The sequence below is a fragment of the Mastomys coucha genome, unplaced genomic scaffold (genome assembly GCF_008632895.1).
Source record: "Mastomys coucha isolate ucsf_1 unplaced genomic scaffold, UCSF_Mcou_1 pScaffold5, whole genome shotgun sequence".
NCBI lineage: Eukaryota > Metazoa > Chordata > Mammalia > Rodentia > Muridae > Mastomys > Mastomys coucha.
This window is the reverse complement of record NW_022196911.1, coordinates 49,615,862-49,630,155: the sequence shown is the minus strand read 5'-3', so window position 1 is coordinate 49,630,155 and position 14,294 is coordinate 49,615,862. Positions and strand designations below refer to the sequence as shown.

General features: G+C 36.1%; 1 protein-coding gene across 13 annotated transcripts in view; it reads right to left on the bottom strand.

Moving 5' to 3' along the window:
* Rapgef6 (Rap guanine nucleotide exchange factor 6) overlaps positions 1–14,294 on the bottom strand; it is a 176,724-nt gene that overhangs the window by 111,569 nt on the left and 50,861 nt on the right. For all 13 annotated transcript variants that reach the window (XR_004113774.1, XM_031354886.1, XM_031354887.1 and 10 more), the window contains one exon: positions 7,597–7,740. Coding sequence is in view for 12 of the 13 variants with exons in the window: in XM_031354886.1 (XP_031210746.1) it covers positions 7,597–7,740 (144 nt within the window). In the remaining variant the exon portion in view is untranslated. The remainder of the gene's footprint in view (positions 1–7,596; positions 7,741–14,294) is intronic.

The window sequence follows — 14,294 nt, the reverse complement described above, 5'->3', positions numbered from 1 at the left end:
AAAAATCTGGAGAAAAAATACATTAAAGTTGAAACTAAAATATACAAGCAACACACATACATGTAGGTACCCCCACATATGTACACACAGACATTATAATTACTCTTTAACTCACCATACAAAGAGCCAAATGGTATAAACATCCTTTCATTTGGCAATGCTACATCTTGTAAGCTTTTTTCTAGTGTGATTAATATACTGAGATACATATCCACATGATGTTTCATTAAAAATCATTTTAAAAAACAAAAGTCTAGAAATAAGTTAATGAACAAGTATTAGAAGCTCAATGAGCAAATGATGACATTGTTATAATGAGTATTAAATGTGCTAGGCATAGTGATTATGTGTTTATAGTTTTAGCTACTAGGGAGGCCAAGATGAGAACATCTCTTGAGCCTACCAGTTTGGGACAAATCTAGGCAACATGGTAAGAAGCTACCTAAAACAAAACAAAACAAAACAATGTTATAAAAATGTTTAAAATTTTATCTTTTAAAGATATATTTTCATTTTATATATATGTGTGTGTTTTGCCAGCATGGATGTCTGTGAATCATGAATATGCCTGTGTACCACCTGTGTGCTTGGTGGCCAAAGAGGCCAGAAGAGGGTATTAGAATTCCTGGAACTAGAATTATAGATGGTTGTGAGGCTGGAAATCTAAGTCTGGTTGTCTGCAAGAGCAAACAGTGCACATAAGCATTCAGCTATCTCTCCATCTCCTAAAAATTTAAGTTTAAAATGTTAGGACATCCAGCACAAGAAGGTCTATAGGACTCTAAACAAGGCTGACCATGACGTATCTTCATCATTGCATTTTATAGTCAAATTGTCCAAAGAATAAGAAACAGAATTCTACAAACTGCAACAGAACAGTGCTATATCACACCACTGAAGGACATCTTATTAGGACTATGCAGGCTTCTCAACATACTTCAAGTACTGTAAGAGATTAGCTGCCAATTGAGATTGTTAGTCTCAGAGAAATTAAGGAAAAGTCCAAGATAGGCAAAAGAAGTCATTACAAAACAAGCCTCAGAAAAAATACTTAGGGAAATCCTCCAGTAGTGAAATCCTACCACTAGGGAAAACATACAGTGTAAAACTCAGAAGAGACAAAATGAAAAAGAAACAATCCAACATCACCATTCAGTAAAACATACAGATCAATAATAGGAAAAGGAAAGGACATGGGACGACCAAAATGATGTCAGGCTTAGCACACTCAGATGTAGAGCACCAGGTTGTACTTGGCCTTGGCTCCAAGATCGTCAGCCTCAAATAAACAATGAGAAGAAAATTAAAAAAATTATAGGAATACGTCTTCATCAATACTAATCTTGTATATATAACAAATTCTACAATTAAAAGACATAATTGCTACATAGATTTTTTTTTAAAGGCCCAACAAGACAGGGCCTTTATCAGTAATGACACACAGAAAACACAGTAATAGGCTAAACAAGGCGGCCCATGCAAACAGAACCAAAAGCAGGCAGACACAGAGACATTTGTACCTGAGAATAGACTACGACGAACTTAGAAATTAATAAATTGTAAGGAGCTAAATAGAGACTTAGCCAACATCAGAGCACTTGAAATCCCTTAAAACAAATGAAAATAGCACTATAGCATACAACAAAAACAGTACTAAGAATTTCCTTTCAATCATTACATACAGCAAAGAACAGAATAGCAAATAATGTAATAATGTACCTCAATGACATAATAAGTAAAACTGAACTAAAAACAAAATTAATGAAAACAAAAAGAAACAGCAAAGATTGAATGTAATGCAAGAGGTCAATGAAATAAAGAAGTGGGGGCCTGGTGGTGGTGGTGGCGCAAGCCTTTAATCCCAGCACTTGGGAGGCAGATGGATTTCTGAGTTTGAGGCCAGCCTGGTCTACAGAGTGAGTTCCAGGACAGCCAGGGCTACACAGAGAAACCCTGTCTCGAAGAATAAACAAACAAACAAACAAACAAAGAAGTGGGGATGGGGATGAAAATACGGATCTGAATATGCACGTGGAGGATAGTTACAGAACAAGTTTGCATTGTTGGTCCTTGCCTTCTACCTGTTTGAGGCAGGTATATATTCTACCTTGTTTGTAGCTATATTCTCCAAGCTAGATGGTTAGTGAGTTTCTGGGTTTAACAGGGGGCTTCTAGGGAATTAAATTCAGGTCCTTATACTTGTTCATTTGTTTGTTTCTTTTCTTGAAATATAAAATAAACAAAATTTCTCTAAAGTGGAGGGGAACAGAAAATTTAAACAAACTACACACACACACACACACACACAGAGAGAGAGAGAGAGAGAGAGAGAGAGAGAGAGAGAGAGAGAGAGAGAGAGAGAGAGAGACCTTAAAAACTTAGTAAACAGGGGCAACGGAGGTAGTTCTGTGGGGATAACTTTAGTTCAATATTGAAAATTCATCTATAAAAGAGTTATAACCAGGTTTGTGATGCACAACTTTAACTCTAGAACCATAATCTCTGTGACTTTGAAGCCAGCCTGATATATATTGTAATACTCAGAGCAGCAAGTGCTCATATTCCCAGCACTGGGAAGGTGAAGACAGGATAATCTCTAAGTTTTATCCATCAGCCAGGCTTGCCTACTTGGTGAGTTTCAAGTCATTGAGAGATCCTGTCTCCAAAAAACATAGTTAACAGTGCCTGAGGAACAGCATCTAAGTTTGTCCTCTGGTCTCTACATGTGTGCCTTCAAACACATGCATGTACGTACACATGCACATATTTATGTCTGCAACTCACATACAAATAAGAAATCTAACAAAATACATCACGTCAGAACAAAAAAGTAAAAACATCTTGGCTCTTGCTCTTCTCTTGCTCTCTTCTCTTCCCTCTCTGTCACTTCTCTTCTCACTCCCCTACCCGATCCCTCCACAAGTTCATGGCCGGCCTCTACTCCTCTTCTCTCCTTACCTCTCTCCCCACCCACTCTCTCTGCCTTTCTCTGTCTCTACTACCCCAACACCTCCCCTTCCCATGCCCTAAACTCTATTGTACACTATAAAACAAACAAAAAATCAAAATAACAATCGTCTTCCGATAGTCTTCTCTACAAATTTGATAAAAATTAACACTGCTTCATGATAAAATCCTGATTAATTATATCTAAAGAGATCACAGACTAAGTTAATAAAGGCTATATAAGGAATGCACCAACATTATACTGAAAGGAGAAATGCTGAAAGTGTTTCTTTTAGGTATGGTGATGTCCACTTGTATTGCTTATTCAATACAGAATTTCTGGAAATTTTAGCCAAGGAAATTAAAATGTAATAATAAAAGTATTACAAATAAGAAGGTAAGCATCTCCTGCTTACAGTTATGATTCTCTACATAGAAAAGCCTTTAAAAATTGTAGCGATGCTTCAGAAGTAAATGTGATGGACATACTTAAAAAAAAAAAAAGCCTAACAACCCCAGCAAGATTATTAGAACTGAAAAATAAAATTTGGTAAATTTGCAAAAGCAAAAAGGTCATGATGCAGATGCTGGATAGAGAGGTCAAGTGCTTGCTCTGCAAATATCAGAGCCCGAGTTTAGTCTCTAGCACTCATACTAAAAAAAAGTAAGTACCAGAAATGGTGTGGATGCTTATACCACAGTGATGGGGAAGCAAAAACAGGCCTTGGCCAGTCAGTGAGAAGAGATTCCAAAGACAATAAAATAAAACAAATGCAAGGTGTTTCGATGGTACCAAAGGAATGAAACCTGAGGTGGTTCTATGGCCTTCTAGTATACATGTACCTGTAAACATATTTATGAAAACTGGTAGTTAAAAAAAATTCAGTACATAAAGGTCTCGCTGAGTAGCCCCTCCGGCAGGCCCAAAACTCGCTACATGGACAAGATTGGCCTTAAACTCACAGAAATCTGTCTGCCTCTGCCTTCTGAGTACTAGAATTAAGGGTGTGTGCCACAAGGTCAGGACTCAAGACTGTTTTTAAATATAAAAAAATGAAGCTACTGAAAAAGATATCATGAAAGCAATACAATACTTAAGTGGTATAAATTAAAGAAAGGATACTCCAACCCCAACCATTAAAAAAGAAATACAAAAATTTCACAAAAAACAAGCCTAGGATTGAATTTAACAAAGGAAGCCACAGACATCTAAAGTGAAATTTTTCTATGTTTATATACTATGAATTAATGTTGCTAATGTTTGGGGGCTGGAAAGGTGGCTCAGTGGTTTGAAAATATGTACTGTTCTTATAGAGCCCCCAGTTCAGTTCCCAGGACTCACAAGGGTAGCTCACAACTTCTTGTAACTCTAGTTCCAGAGCATCTAACACTACCTTCCAGCCTCTATGGGCACAGACCCACATACAAATAATGTTAATATGCACAATATCCAAAGCAACTTGCAGGTTCAATGTAACCCTTTTCAAAACAGGATACTCTTAACAAGACAAGGGGAGCCCCCCCCAAATTCTTATGGAAGCACAAACAGCCTTAAATAGACAAAAATATAGAATAAAACTGTAGGCAGAACAGTACCAACTTCAAACACAGCACTAAGCAAGAGTAAACATAAAATGCTAGTACTAGCATAAGTACAGAGCACAAGAGATAATGACTCCCTGAAAAAAAAAATCCACACATCTATGGCAAACAGATTCCTAACAAGATGCTGAAACTATCAGAGAAATAACAGCCCTTTATCAAACACTGCCAGGAAAATGGATATGCATATCTCTTCTTACCTTGCACAAAAGATCAAAGACCTAAACTTCCAAAACTACTAAAAAAAATAACTCAAAAAACACTGAAGACACACTTCAATGCTGAATACAGGTAGTATTTGAATATAAGCATAAAAACACCAACAAAAGAAACAGAAATGACAAGTACAACTAAAAGCTTCTATATAGCAAAGAAAACCAAAAAGTGAAGAGACTATCAAAAATTCTACCTATTCACCTAATGTAAGATTAACATCTGTAATATTTAAGAAACTGAGAAACAATATGAAAAGCTCCACATAATCCCATAGAGGGAAAAATGGATGAATGATTGGAACACTCCATTTTTTCCCCCCTGAGACAGGGTTTCTGTGCGTAGTTCTGGCTGTCCTGGAACTCACTCTGTAGACCAGGCTGGTTGCAAACTCAGAACTCAGCCTGCCTCTGCCTCCCAAGTGCTGGGATTAAGGCGTGCACCAACATTGCCCAGCTCAGAACACTTCTCAAAAGGCGCAATATAATGAAAATAAATATAATCTTAAGACATCTAGCATAATTATTCAGAAAATCAAAATTGCAATAAGAAGTCATCATAGCCACCAATAACTCAACTGTAAAATACAGACAAACCAAAACTACAAAATGCTGGCAAGGATGTACAGGGAAAAGGCACTCTCACCCTCTATAGATGAGTTGTAATTAGAAGAACCATTGTGGAAGACAGTATGAAAACACCTCAAAAAGCTGTGCATAGTTGGGTGTGGTGATGCCTCTGCCCACCCCCTTCGTGTGTGTGTGTGTGTGTGTGTGTATCACAAATTCAAAGCCAGCCCTGGCAATATTAGTAACAGCCTGTCTAAATCAAAAGAAAATGAAACATGCTAAAAACAGATCTGTGTGAGTGACCAACTCCAATCCTTGGTATACACAAGTTGATGTATGAACCACATTTAGTGAGCACCCACCAATGAATGGTTAAAGACAAAATGTAGTGTATGTTCAAAATGCAGTTATTATCCTGCCATAAAGACGAATCCTGTTAACTGAAGCAAGAAAGATGGGACTGAATTACCTTAAGTGGACAATCAGATACAGAAAGACAAACAATGCATCCTCTCATGGAGAAGCCAAGAAAAAGCCAATTTGGGGTAGTGGTGACGGTTCAGTAGGCAGAGAACACATAGGTTCCGAGTTAGATTCCCCACAACTATAAAGGTAATAATGGTACAGGTACATACATATATACAGAAACTTGAATCTCAGTGTTTCATTGGCTAGTCAATCCAACCAAATGGTGAGTTCTAGGTTCATTGAAAGACTTTCTCAAAAGTTAAGGTATAGAGCAACATAGGGAAATACTTAAATTTGGATTCTATCTTCTATAGGGCACACACACACCACAGGTAAATGTACCCTCACATACCCATGCAGAAACATGAACAGACAGTCAATCTAAACAAAAGGTGATTAACAAATCTAAAACGGTGACTAACAAGGTTAGGAAGAGTACCGATAAAGATATATAAAAGGTTGGATTTGATCAATGTATACTATATGCAAGTGATGACAGGACATTGAATACCACTAATCAAAATATCAAAATATAAAAGAAAATCTAATGGCATTCTAAGGTTTTAAACTATATATAAGTTTTTAAAAATCACAATACCATGTTTAAAAAATTTAAAATAGACATTGTATATAATAAGGTAAAAAAGACAGTTTAATTAGTAACTGGAAAATCACATATATATATATGTATACACACACACACACACACACACACACACACACACACACACATATATACACATACACACACAGATATATACTTTGGTGAAGGGGTATTCGAGACAGGGTTTCCTCTGTGTACACTTGGCTGTCCAACTCACAAAGATCTGTCTGCCTTTGTCTCCGGATTGCTGGGATTAAAGGCATGGGCCACTTCTGCCCAGCAATAAACTGTACATTTAAAAAGAAACTGTTTCTTTGTATGACTCCAGTACTGAGTATGTTTACTTTCAGAAACAGAACATACTCAATTAATGTAGGCAAATGTGACAGACTCTTTAAAGCTGCCTGTAAACCAATTCCCTGACTATGCTCCTCTATCCTGCCATACAATGAGAACATTTCTTTCCTGAAAACCAAAGCGACAGACTCTTGTCAATTTCTGCAATCAACTCTCTAATCCTGTTACTTAAACACAAACCAGAGGAGGACGGCTGTGGGGGCAATTTAACAGTTCTGAAACTGCAGTGCTGACGCCCTAGAAGACATAATTATGGAATTTCCTCTTTAAAATGCCCATGGGCCTATTCTTTTTCAAATTATTTTATTTCTCAATTTAACCATTTCTCAGTCTAAAAAGATGTTATCTGCAACAACAGAGTTAAAAATAAAAAGACTCAAGTGTTTCATTTGCTTTTTTAAAAGTTACTTCAACACAAATTTTTACACTAGTGCCTGTTTTATGTGTGACTAACAGTCCTGGAGACCCTGGAAGAACTGCCCTGGTTTTCTTTCTTTTGTTATGTCTTCCACCATATTAAAATTTCCCATTAGTTGACAGCCTGAGTTCTCAGATTCAATCTACATCCTATTCAGTCACTAAAAAGGCAAGAAAGTTCACAAATTTATGTACGAAGTTACAACAAATATTTACTTTGGTTAATTACTCTAGGTAAAACTAAAGCTAAAGCAAAATTCCCACAGATAAGACCATTTCTAGTCAATCCAACAGTCTAGTAGAAGTGTTTTTAAAAACTGTTTATTTTACCATAACTTCTACATGTAGAGACCCAAAACCATGTAAATTAAAGATATTTTATGTGAAAATCAAGGATTCATAAAAACGAAATCTACTCACCGAAAGGTAGTTACTAACATCCACCCCATCTATTATGGTCTGGCGTTCTCCTTTATAGTTAATTTTCCGAAACCTCCGTCGAGACTGTCTGGCAGGAATTTCTCTTTGTAAAATACTATCTTCATTATCTTTGGAATTCTCTACCTGAAATACATGTTCACATTCCTGATTAAATATCCAGTTTTTCCACCTTACTGACAGTCTATGAAGTCTTAAAAGGCTCATATGGAAGCTTCATTTACTCCTGCCAAGAAAGTGCCTGAAGAAACAGTCTGTACAAGGCAATGTTCTGAGTTGAAAAAGATTAAAGACAATGTTTTTATAAAGAACTAGAGACCACAGTTTCCTTCCAGGAAACTGTCTGTCTTGAGCACATAAACATATATCCGTCTAAGTAAAGTCTCCTACCAGAAATGAAGGCTGTTAACTACACCTACACATTCAATAATTATAACTTGGATGGTAGTCTAATTACAAACTGCCTTATTATGCATTTACTTTACTTACCAAACAATCATGACTATCACTTTAGGGAACTACTGAAAAGCAAAACAAAATTACTCTATTATTTGATAGAAACTCTTTATGTCCACCTTAATGCATAACAACATCAGTAAGGATGGCAACTTTTAAAAACTACAGAGAAGCTGTTACAGAGACCAGTTAAAAATAGACATATGTAAACATATACTTCACTTTGCAACACTATCTCCAGTTACTATCTCTAGGTAAATAACAAACTGAACCCCCCCCCCCCCCCCCCCCCACCGAGGACTAGTATCTTTCCGGCTCCCAAGAGTGACCTTCCTAAAGGTGAGCTGGCAGGCCGATCTATTTGCAAAACCTATAATGTTGACATAAGACTGCTATCCAATTACAGAGATAGTACTACTATAAAAACTAACAACAGTTTTTGTTTTTGTTTTTATCCCCTCAAGACAGGGTTTCTCTGTATAGCCCTGGCTGTCCTGGAACTCATTCTGTAGACCAGACTGGCCTTGAGCTCAGAAATCCACCTGCCTCTGCCTCCCAAGTGCTGGGACTAAAGGCGTGTGCCACCACTGCCTGGCTTTTTTTTTTTTTTTTAAACAACACTTTTAAAAGATTTACTTTTCACTTATATGTACATATGTATATATGTCTGTGTGTGTCAATACCACACATGTGCTGGTACCTAAGTAAGGAGGACAGAAGAGGGCATGGGATTCCCTGATGCTGTGAGCAGCTCTATGTGGGTGCTAGGAACCAAACCCGAGTCCTCTCTAAGAACATTCTTTTCAGCTCTCCAAATTTAAATCTTTGTTCAAACATATACTGTTAAGTTCTAAATTATACTTTATAACTAACCTAATATTCAAGAAATTGTTTTTCTCTACAACTACTTTTCTTACTAATGTCACATCTCTCTATCACAAAACATGCTTTACGCACTGAATTAAGCAATTCTGTCAACAATCAATTTTCAGCTCCCATGTTCATCTTCCAAAGATCAGATCCATTTCTCAGGAGGTCAATACTGTTTGTACACACCCCGTTCCTAACACCCTTTCTTTCAACAGCATCATCACCATGTCTTCTCTGAGTTTTAATCACTTCAGTCTTACAATACACCAATAGTGATCCTACTGCTTTAGACAAGTTCTCCAATCTCACATTGAAGTCAGATAAGCTACCAAGATAAATCATTCTGTCAGGTCTCCTAATGTGACAATGGACAGCCAGTGTTTATCATATTTACAGAAATTTTAAAAATTCATTTTATGTGTATAGTTTTCCTGTATGCATGTCTGTGCACTACACATGTTTGGTTATCTGCAGGGGCTAAAAGGTGGTGCTGGACCTCCCCTGGAACTGGAGTTACAGACTGTAACCATATGGGTGTTGGAAACTGAACTCAGCTTCTCTAAAGAGCAGCCAATATTGTTAACCAGCATCATCTTCCTACCCTTGATAAATTTAAACTCTTACATTTGATATTCAAAGCCATGTATATCTCTATCTCCCTTAAACTGTTTTCCCCCAAGACAGATTCTTGCTCTGTATCTGTGTCTGACCTTGAACTTGCAATATTCTTGGAATATTCACACAATTATACTTATTTATGGGACATATTATATATGTACTTGCAGTGTATTTACCATTTTATTTACTGCACATGGTTCTATGACGTAAATGCAGCCTCATTGTTATAGGAGTATTTCCTATATTTATTTCTCTGAAATGAGTATTCTTTTTCTTTAGATTTTTGTTTATTTTATTCTTTGTGTACAGGAGTTTGTCTGCATGTACGTATGTTTAACAATAGGCCTGTTGGCTGCACCTGTGGAAATCAGAAACAAGCATTAAAACTGGAATTATAGGTGGTTGTGAGCTGCCATGTGGGTGCTAGGAATCGAACCTGGTCCTCTGCAAGAGCACAAGTGCTCTTAACTGTTGAGTTATCTCTCCAGCCCTGAAATGTGTATTCTTTGTTTGTTGGTTTAAAAAGTTCTCTTGGTACTCAGAAGTACTGTAGTTTTGTTTTAGTTACCGTTGTAGTTAAACCACCTATGACATTTCCTGTTTTTTATTAATATAAAATTCACATATTAAAAAATCTACTTATTGTTCAGTGGTTTTTTGTATAGTCATGAAATTGTTTAACAGTCACCACTCTGCAGTTCTAGCTCATTATTACTACCCTAAAGAAATTCAGCATCTGTCTGTATTTCACCCCTATGTACTTTTCCATAAAAGGTAACTACTAATCTCAATTTTTCCTATCAGTTCAATTTCTCTTTTTAACATATTTATTATTTATTTATAACATACATATATATTTATGTACACACACACGTATACAGATAGAGAAGAAAAACCTGACAGATAGACACACACACAGAGAATATCATTATATAGCACTCACTGGCATCAAACTTTCTATGTAATGTAGTAGACCTGCCTAACCTTATACTCTCAGAGCTCTGCCTGCCACTGTCTCCAGAGTACTAGAATTAAAAGCATGTGCCAACACCTGGAGTCCTATTGTACATAATTTATATAAATGAAGTAATATACTTGATGGCTTTGTATGTCTAGCTTCTTTCCATTTTTCTGTATTCAACACAATATTTTTTCTATCAATTAATTGAGTTACTCACTTTACATCCCAATCTGCCCCTCACCCCCTCTGGCTTCTTTCACTTAACAGTATTTTCAAGGTTTATTCATTTATGGCAGAACAGACAGCTCACTCTATATAAGGCAGAGTACTATTCTATCTTATGGACACTGAATAAGGTTTATTCAGGTTATAGATATTTGTGCTATTTCAATTTCTGGGAAATTATGGATAATGTGCACATGTGTTTAAAAGATCTTATATATATTGGAGTGAAATTAATGGGTAATATGTTAACCAAGTACCTAACCATTTTTCTAAACTGGTGGCAGCACCCCACACTCCCAGCAAAGACAAAAGCTCCAATTTTATTAGATGCTTTCCAATGTTAATGATTGCCTGCCACTAAAATCCTTTATCATTATTTTTAATTTTGGATGAAGTCTTAAAGTTACATCAAGGGTGCCTTTCACGTAGTTCTTCACTCTTAGGAAAAACTGATCTAACCCCAAGAATGTATTGGGACATAGGCTGTTAAGTAGCTGTCCTTGTCTTCCCACCTAGAAGAAACTATATTTAAAACTTAAAAATAAAAAATAAAATGAAATAAATAAAAATCATATACAGAATCTTTTTAAGTATAGTCTCAACCCCAAAATTCCTAACGGGGAAAAGAAATCTTTGTAACTGTAATGAAATGTATTCTAGATAATAGATTCACAACCTCTCAAAAACAAGGTAAATTTTGTTTTTTTTTGTTTATGAGAGAGGGTGTCACTGTGCCCCACTTTCCCCTTGAAAGTTCAGCATTTCTCCTGCCTCAGATTCTGGAGTGCTGGGACTATAGGCATTTGCTACCATGGCAACGAAGTGATCTTTACTTTGAAAGATACCAACTAAGCTAACATATCCAATGAATAAAAAGGTGTCTGGTTGCAGGTAGTTCCAATCATCCCTGAGGTTACTAGAGATCAAATATTTCAACGAATTCTCAACATTTTAAAGAATTCTGAAATTTTAGATTATTTTCTACTATAATTAATAAATCATTTTAAACAGATGAATCAGCAAAAACAGTTCTAAAATTTAAAAAGTATATTTATATTTGATAACATCTTTATTGACATTCTATACACACCAGTTTCTCCTTAACTATCTAAAAAGTAACTGGAGGAACATTGTCTGTTTCTCATGAAATTTATCAACATGCATTTTCTTATGCCTAGAACTTTATCTCATATTAGCAAAACACAGTTATCAAAGTCAAGAATTTGACAGTATCTTACCTGTATGCCATATTGCTAACGTGACTTATAATTCTCCACTGTCCAAGTCAACAGAAAAGACAACCATTATATTCATTAGATGCTACATTTTTCTCTTCTAGAATGGTTCCATGACTGTTCTATTTCCTGTCATAGAGATCTCATCAATTTGTAGAACGTTCTCTAATTTGTCTGGTTATTTGTGAGTTTGGTTTAAGTATGAATGCTGAACAAGAATACAATCCCAGAAATGACCTTTCTTCATCTCAGTATTGTCACAACAGGAGTAATATCCCATTAGTTTGTATGTATATGTGTGTGTGTGTGTGTATATATGTATATATATACATATACATATATACATATACATATATATAATGGCAGTAGCAAAAACTACTATTCTGGTGAAAATCTGCCATATTTTAACATCAGAAACTTAGTAATGTTCTCTTTATAAATAACTGCTAGGAACATATTCTGTGATATCCTAAGTCTCCTGTGTCTAACTGAGCATTTGCCTCCTTAAGTGTTCCTTACTGTTTGTTAGTTGCCATTCTACCATTAAGGAGTACTATCTCATCTTCCTTCTTCATTTATTCTTATCATCGTATGATATATGAGAGTACCATCACCACTATAAATTTTTATTTGGATTACCAAATGCCCCTAGGTTTGGCTAATGGGAGTGTTTTTGATCTGGGTCCTTGGTTACTTTAAGTTCTCTTAAATGCTTCCTTTACACTGTTGTCAGATAATGAAAATATTTTGTTTATTATGGGGGAAAAAGATGATAAAGTGGTATAAAGGGAAATTCATAGTGAAATATTTTTAAAAGGTATATTTAATACATTACATGTACATTTAATGAGCACATTAAAATTCTAGGCAGTAATTTTCTCCATTAACATATATATGTACGTTAGTATTCTGGTTAGTAATATATGTCTCCTCACCCTAGTCCTCTTTCTTCTTTTTTTCCCTTTGACACAAAGTGTTAAGTAACCCATGCTGGCTGTGACTCATTATCTGGTTTTGAACACATGTTCATGCTGCCACCTCCTGGCCACGTGCTTGAATTAAAGTGTGAATTATAATGTCTGGCTTGTAATTAATTGCACATTAAGTTTACTACTTTAAAAATTAACAATTTTTTTTTTTTCCGAGACAGGGTTTCTCTATGTAGCCCTGGCTGTCCTGGAACTCACTTTGTAGACCGGCTGGTCTTGAACTTAGAAATCTGCCTGCCTCTGCCTCCTAAGTGCTGGGATTAAAGGTATGCGCCCCCACCGCCAGGAGTAAAAATTAACAATTCTTAAACACTTTTTATTAACACCTTCTTACATTATAAGAAGTACACACACACACACACACACACACACACACACACTCTCTCTCTCTCTCTCTCTCTCTCTCTCTCTCTCTCTCTCTCTCTCTCTCTCTCTCTCTCTCCACACCAATGGTGGAGGCCAAGGAACAATTTCTGGAGAGCAGGCTGTCAGACTCAGTGGCAAGCACCTTTACCTGATGAACTCCCCTAGCAGTCTAATACTTAAACAATCTGATGATAAATTAATAGATATATGATAATGTAAGCTAACAATTTCTAACTCTTAGTAAATAAAAAGGACATGGCAAATGCCAGAATAAACTCTGGGCTTTAAGCAGGCTGACGTGCATTTTACTGAGGGATCTCAAGGAACTAAGCACAACCAGCAGCCAGAGCTTAGCTTGGTTTTTAAACATTTTCTGAAACAACAACATCACAAACTCTCTTTACAAAAAAGGCTTAACAGTTTCACGTTTCAAGCAGCAAATGTAGGATGAGACTGTAGCCTAAAATGACTTCCAGACTTTTCCTGATAAACAAACATGCTATACCGCTTGCATGTGCACTAAGCAGTGAAGCACAGTGTAAATCACTGCAGTTCTACCACCTACAGTTCTAGAGCAGCCAATGCCCTCTTCAGACCTCTGTGGATACTGCACACATGTAGTCACTTACACACACGCAGGAAAAACAATCATACAGAAATATACATACATATAAATAATTCTTTTAAAAAGCCAAATTTTCTAAAGTTCTAACAACTATCTAGGCCTGTTATGGAAAAATAAAAAAATATTCATTAAACACAAGTCTAAATAAATTTTATCTCAAATATTAAAGAGTACAAGTATTAGAATCAAATTATTTCTTACTTGGGCCTATTTCCTATGCCTTTACTTTCTCTAGCTCATCCCCCTCAGACCATCTGAAGTTTACTCACTCCATGGCAAAGAAAAAAAAACACTGGAAAAAAAATCATGCTCCTTTAAAGAGACCCCCCTCGTTG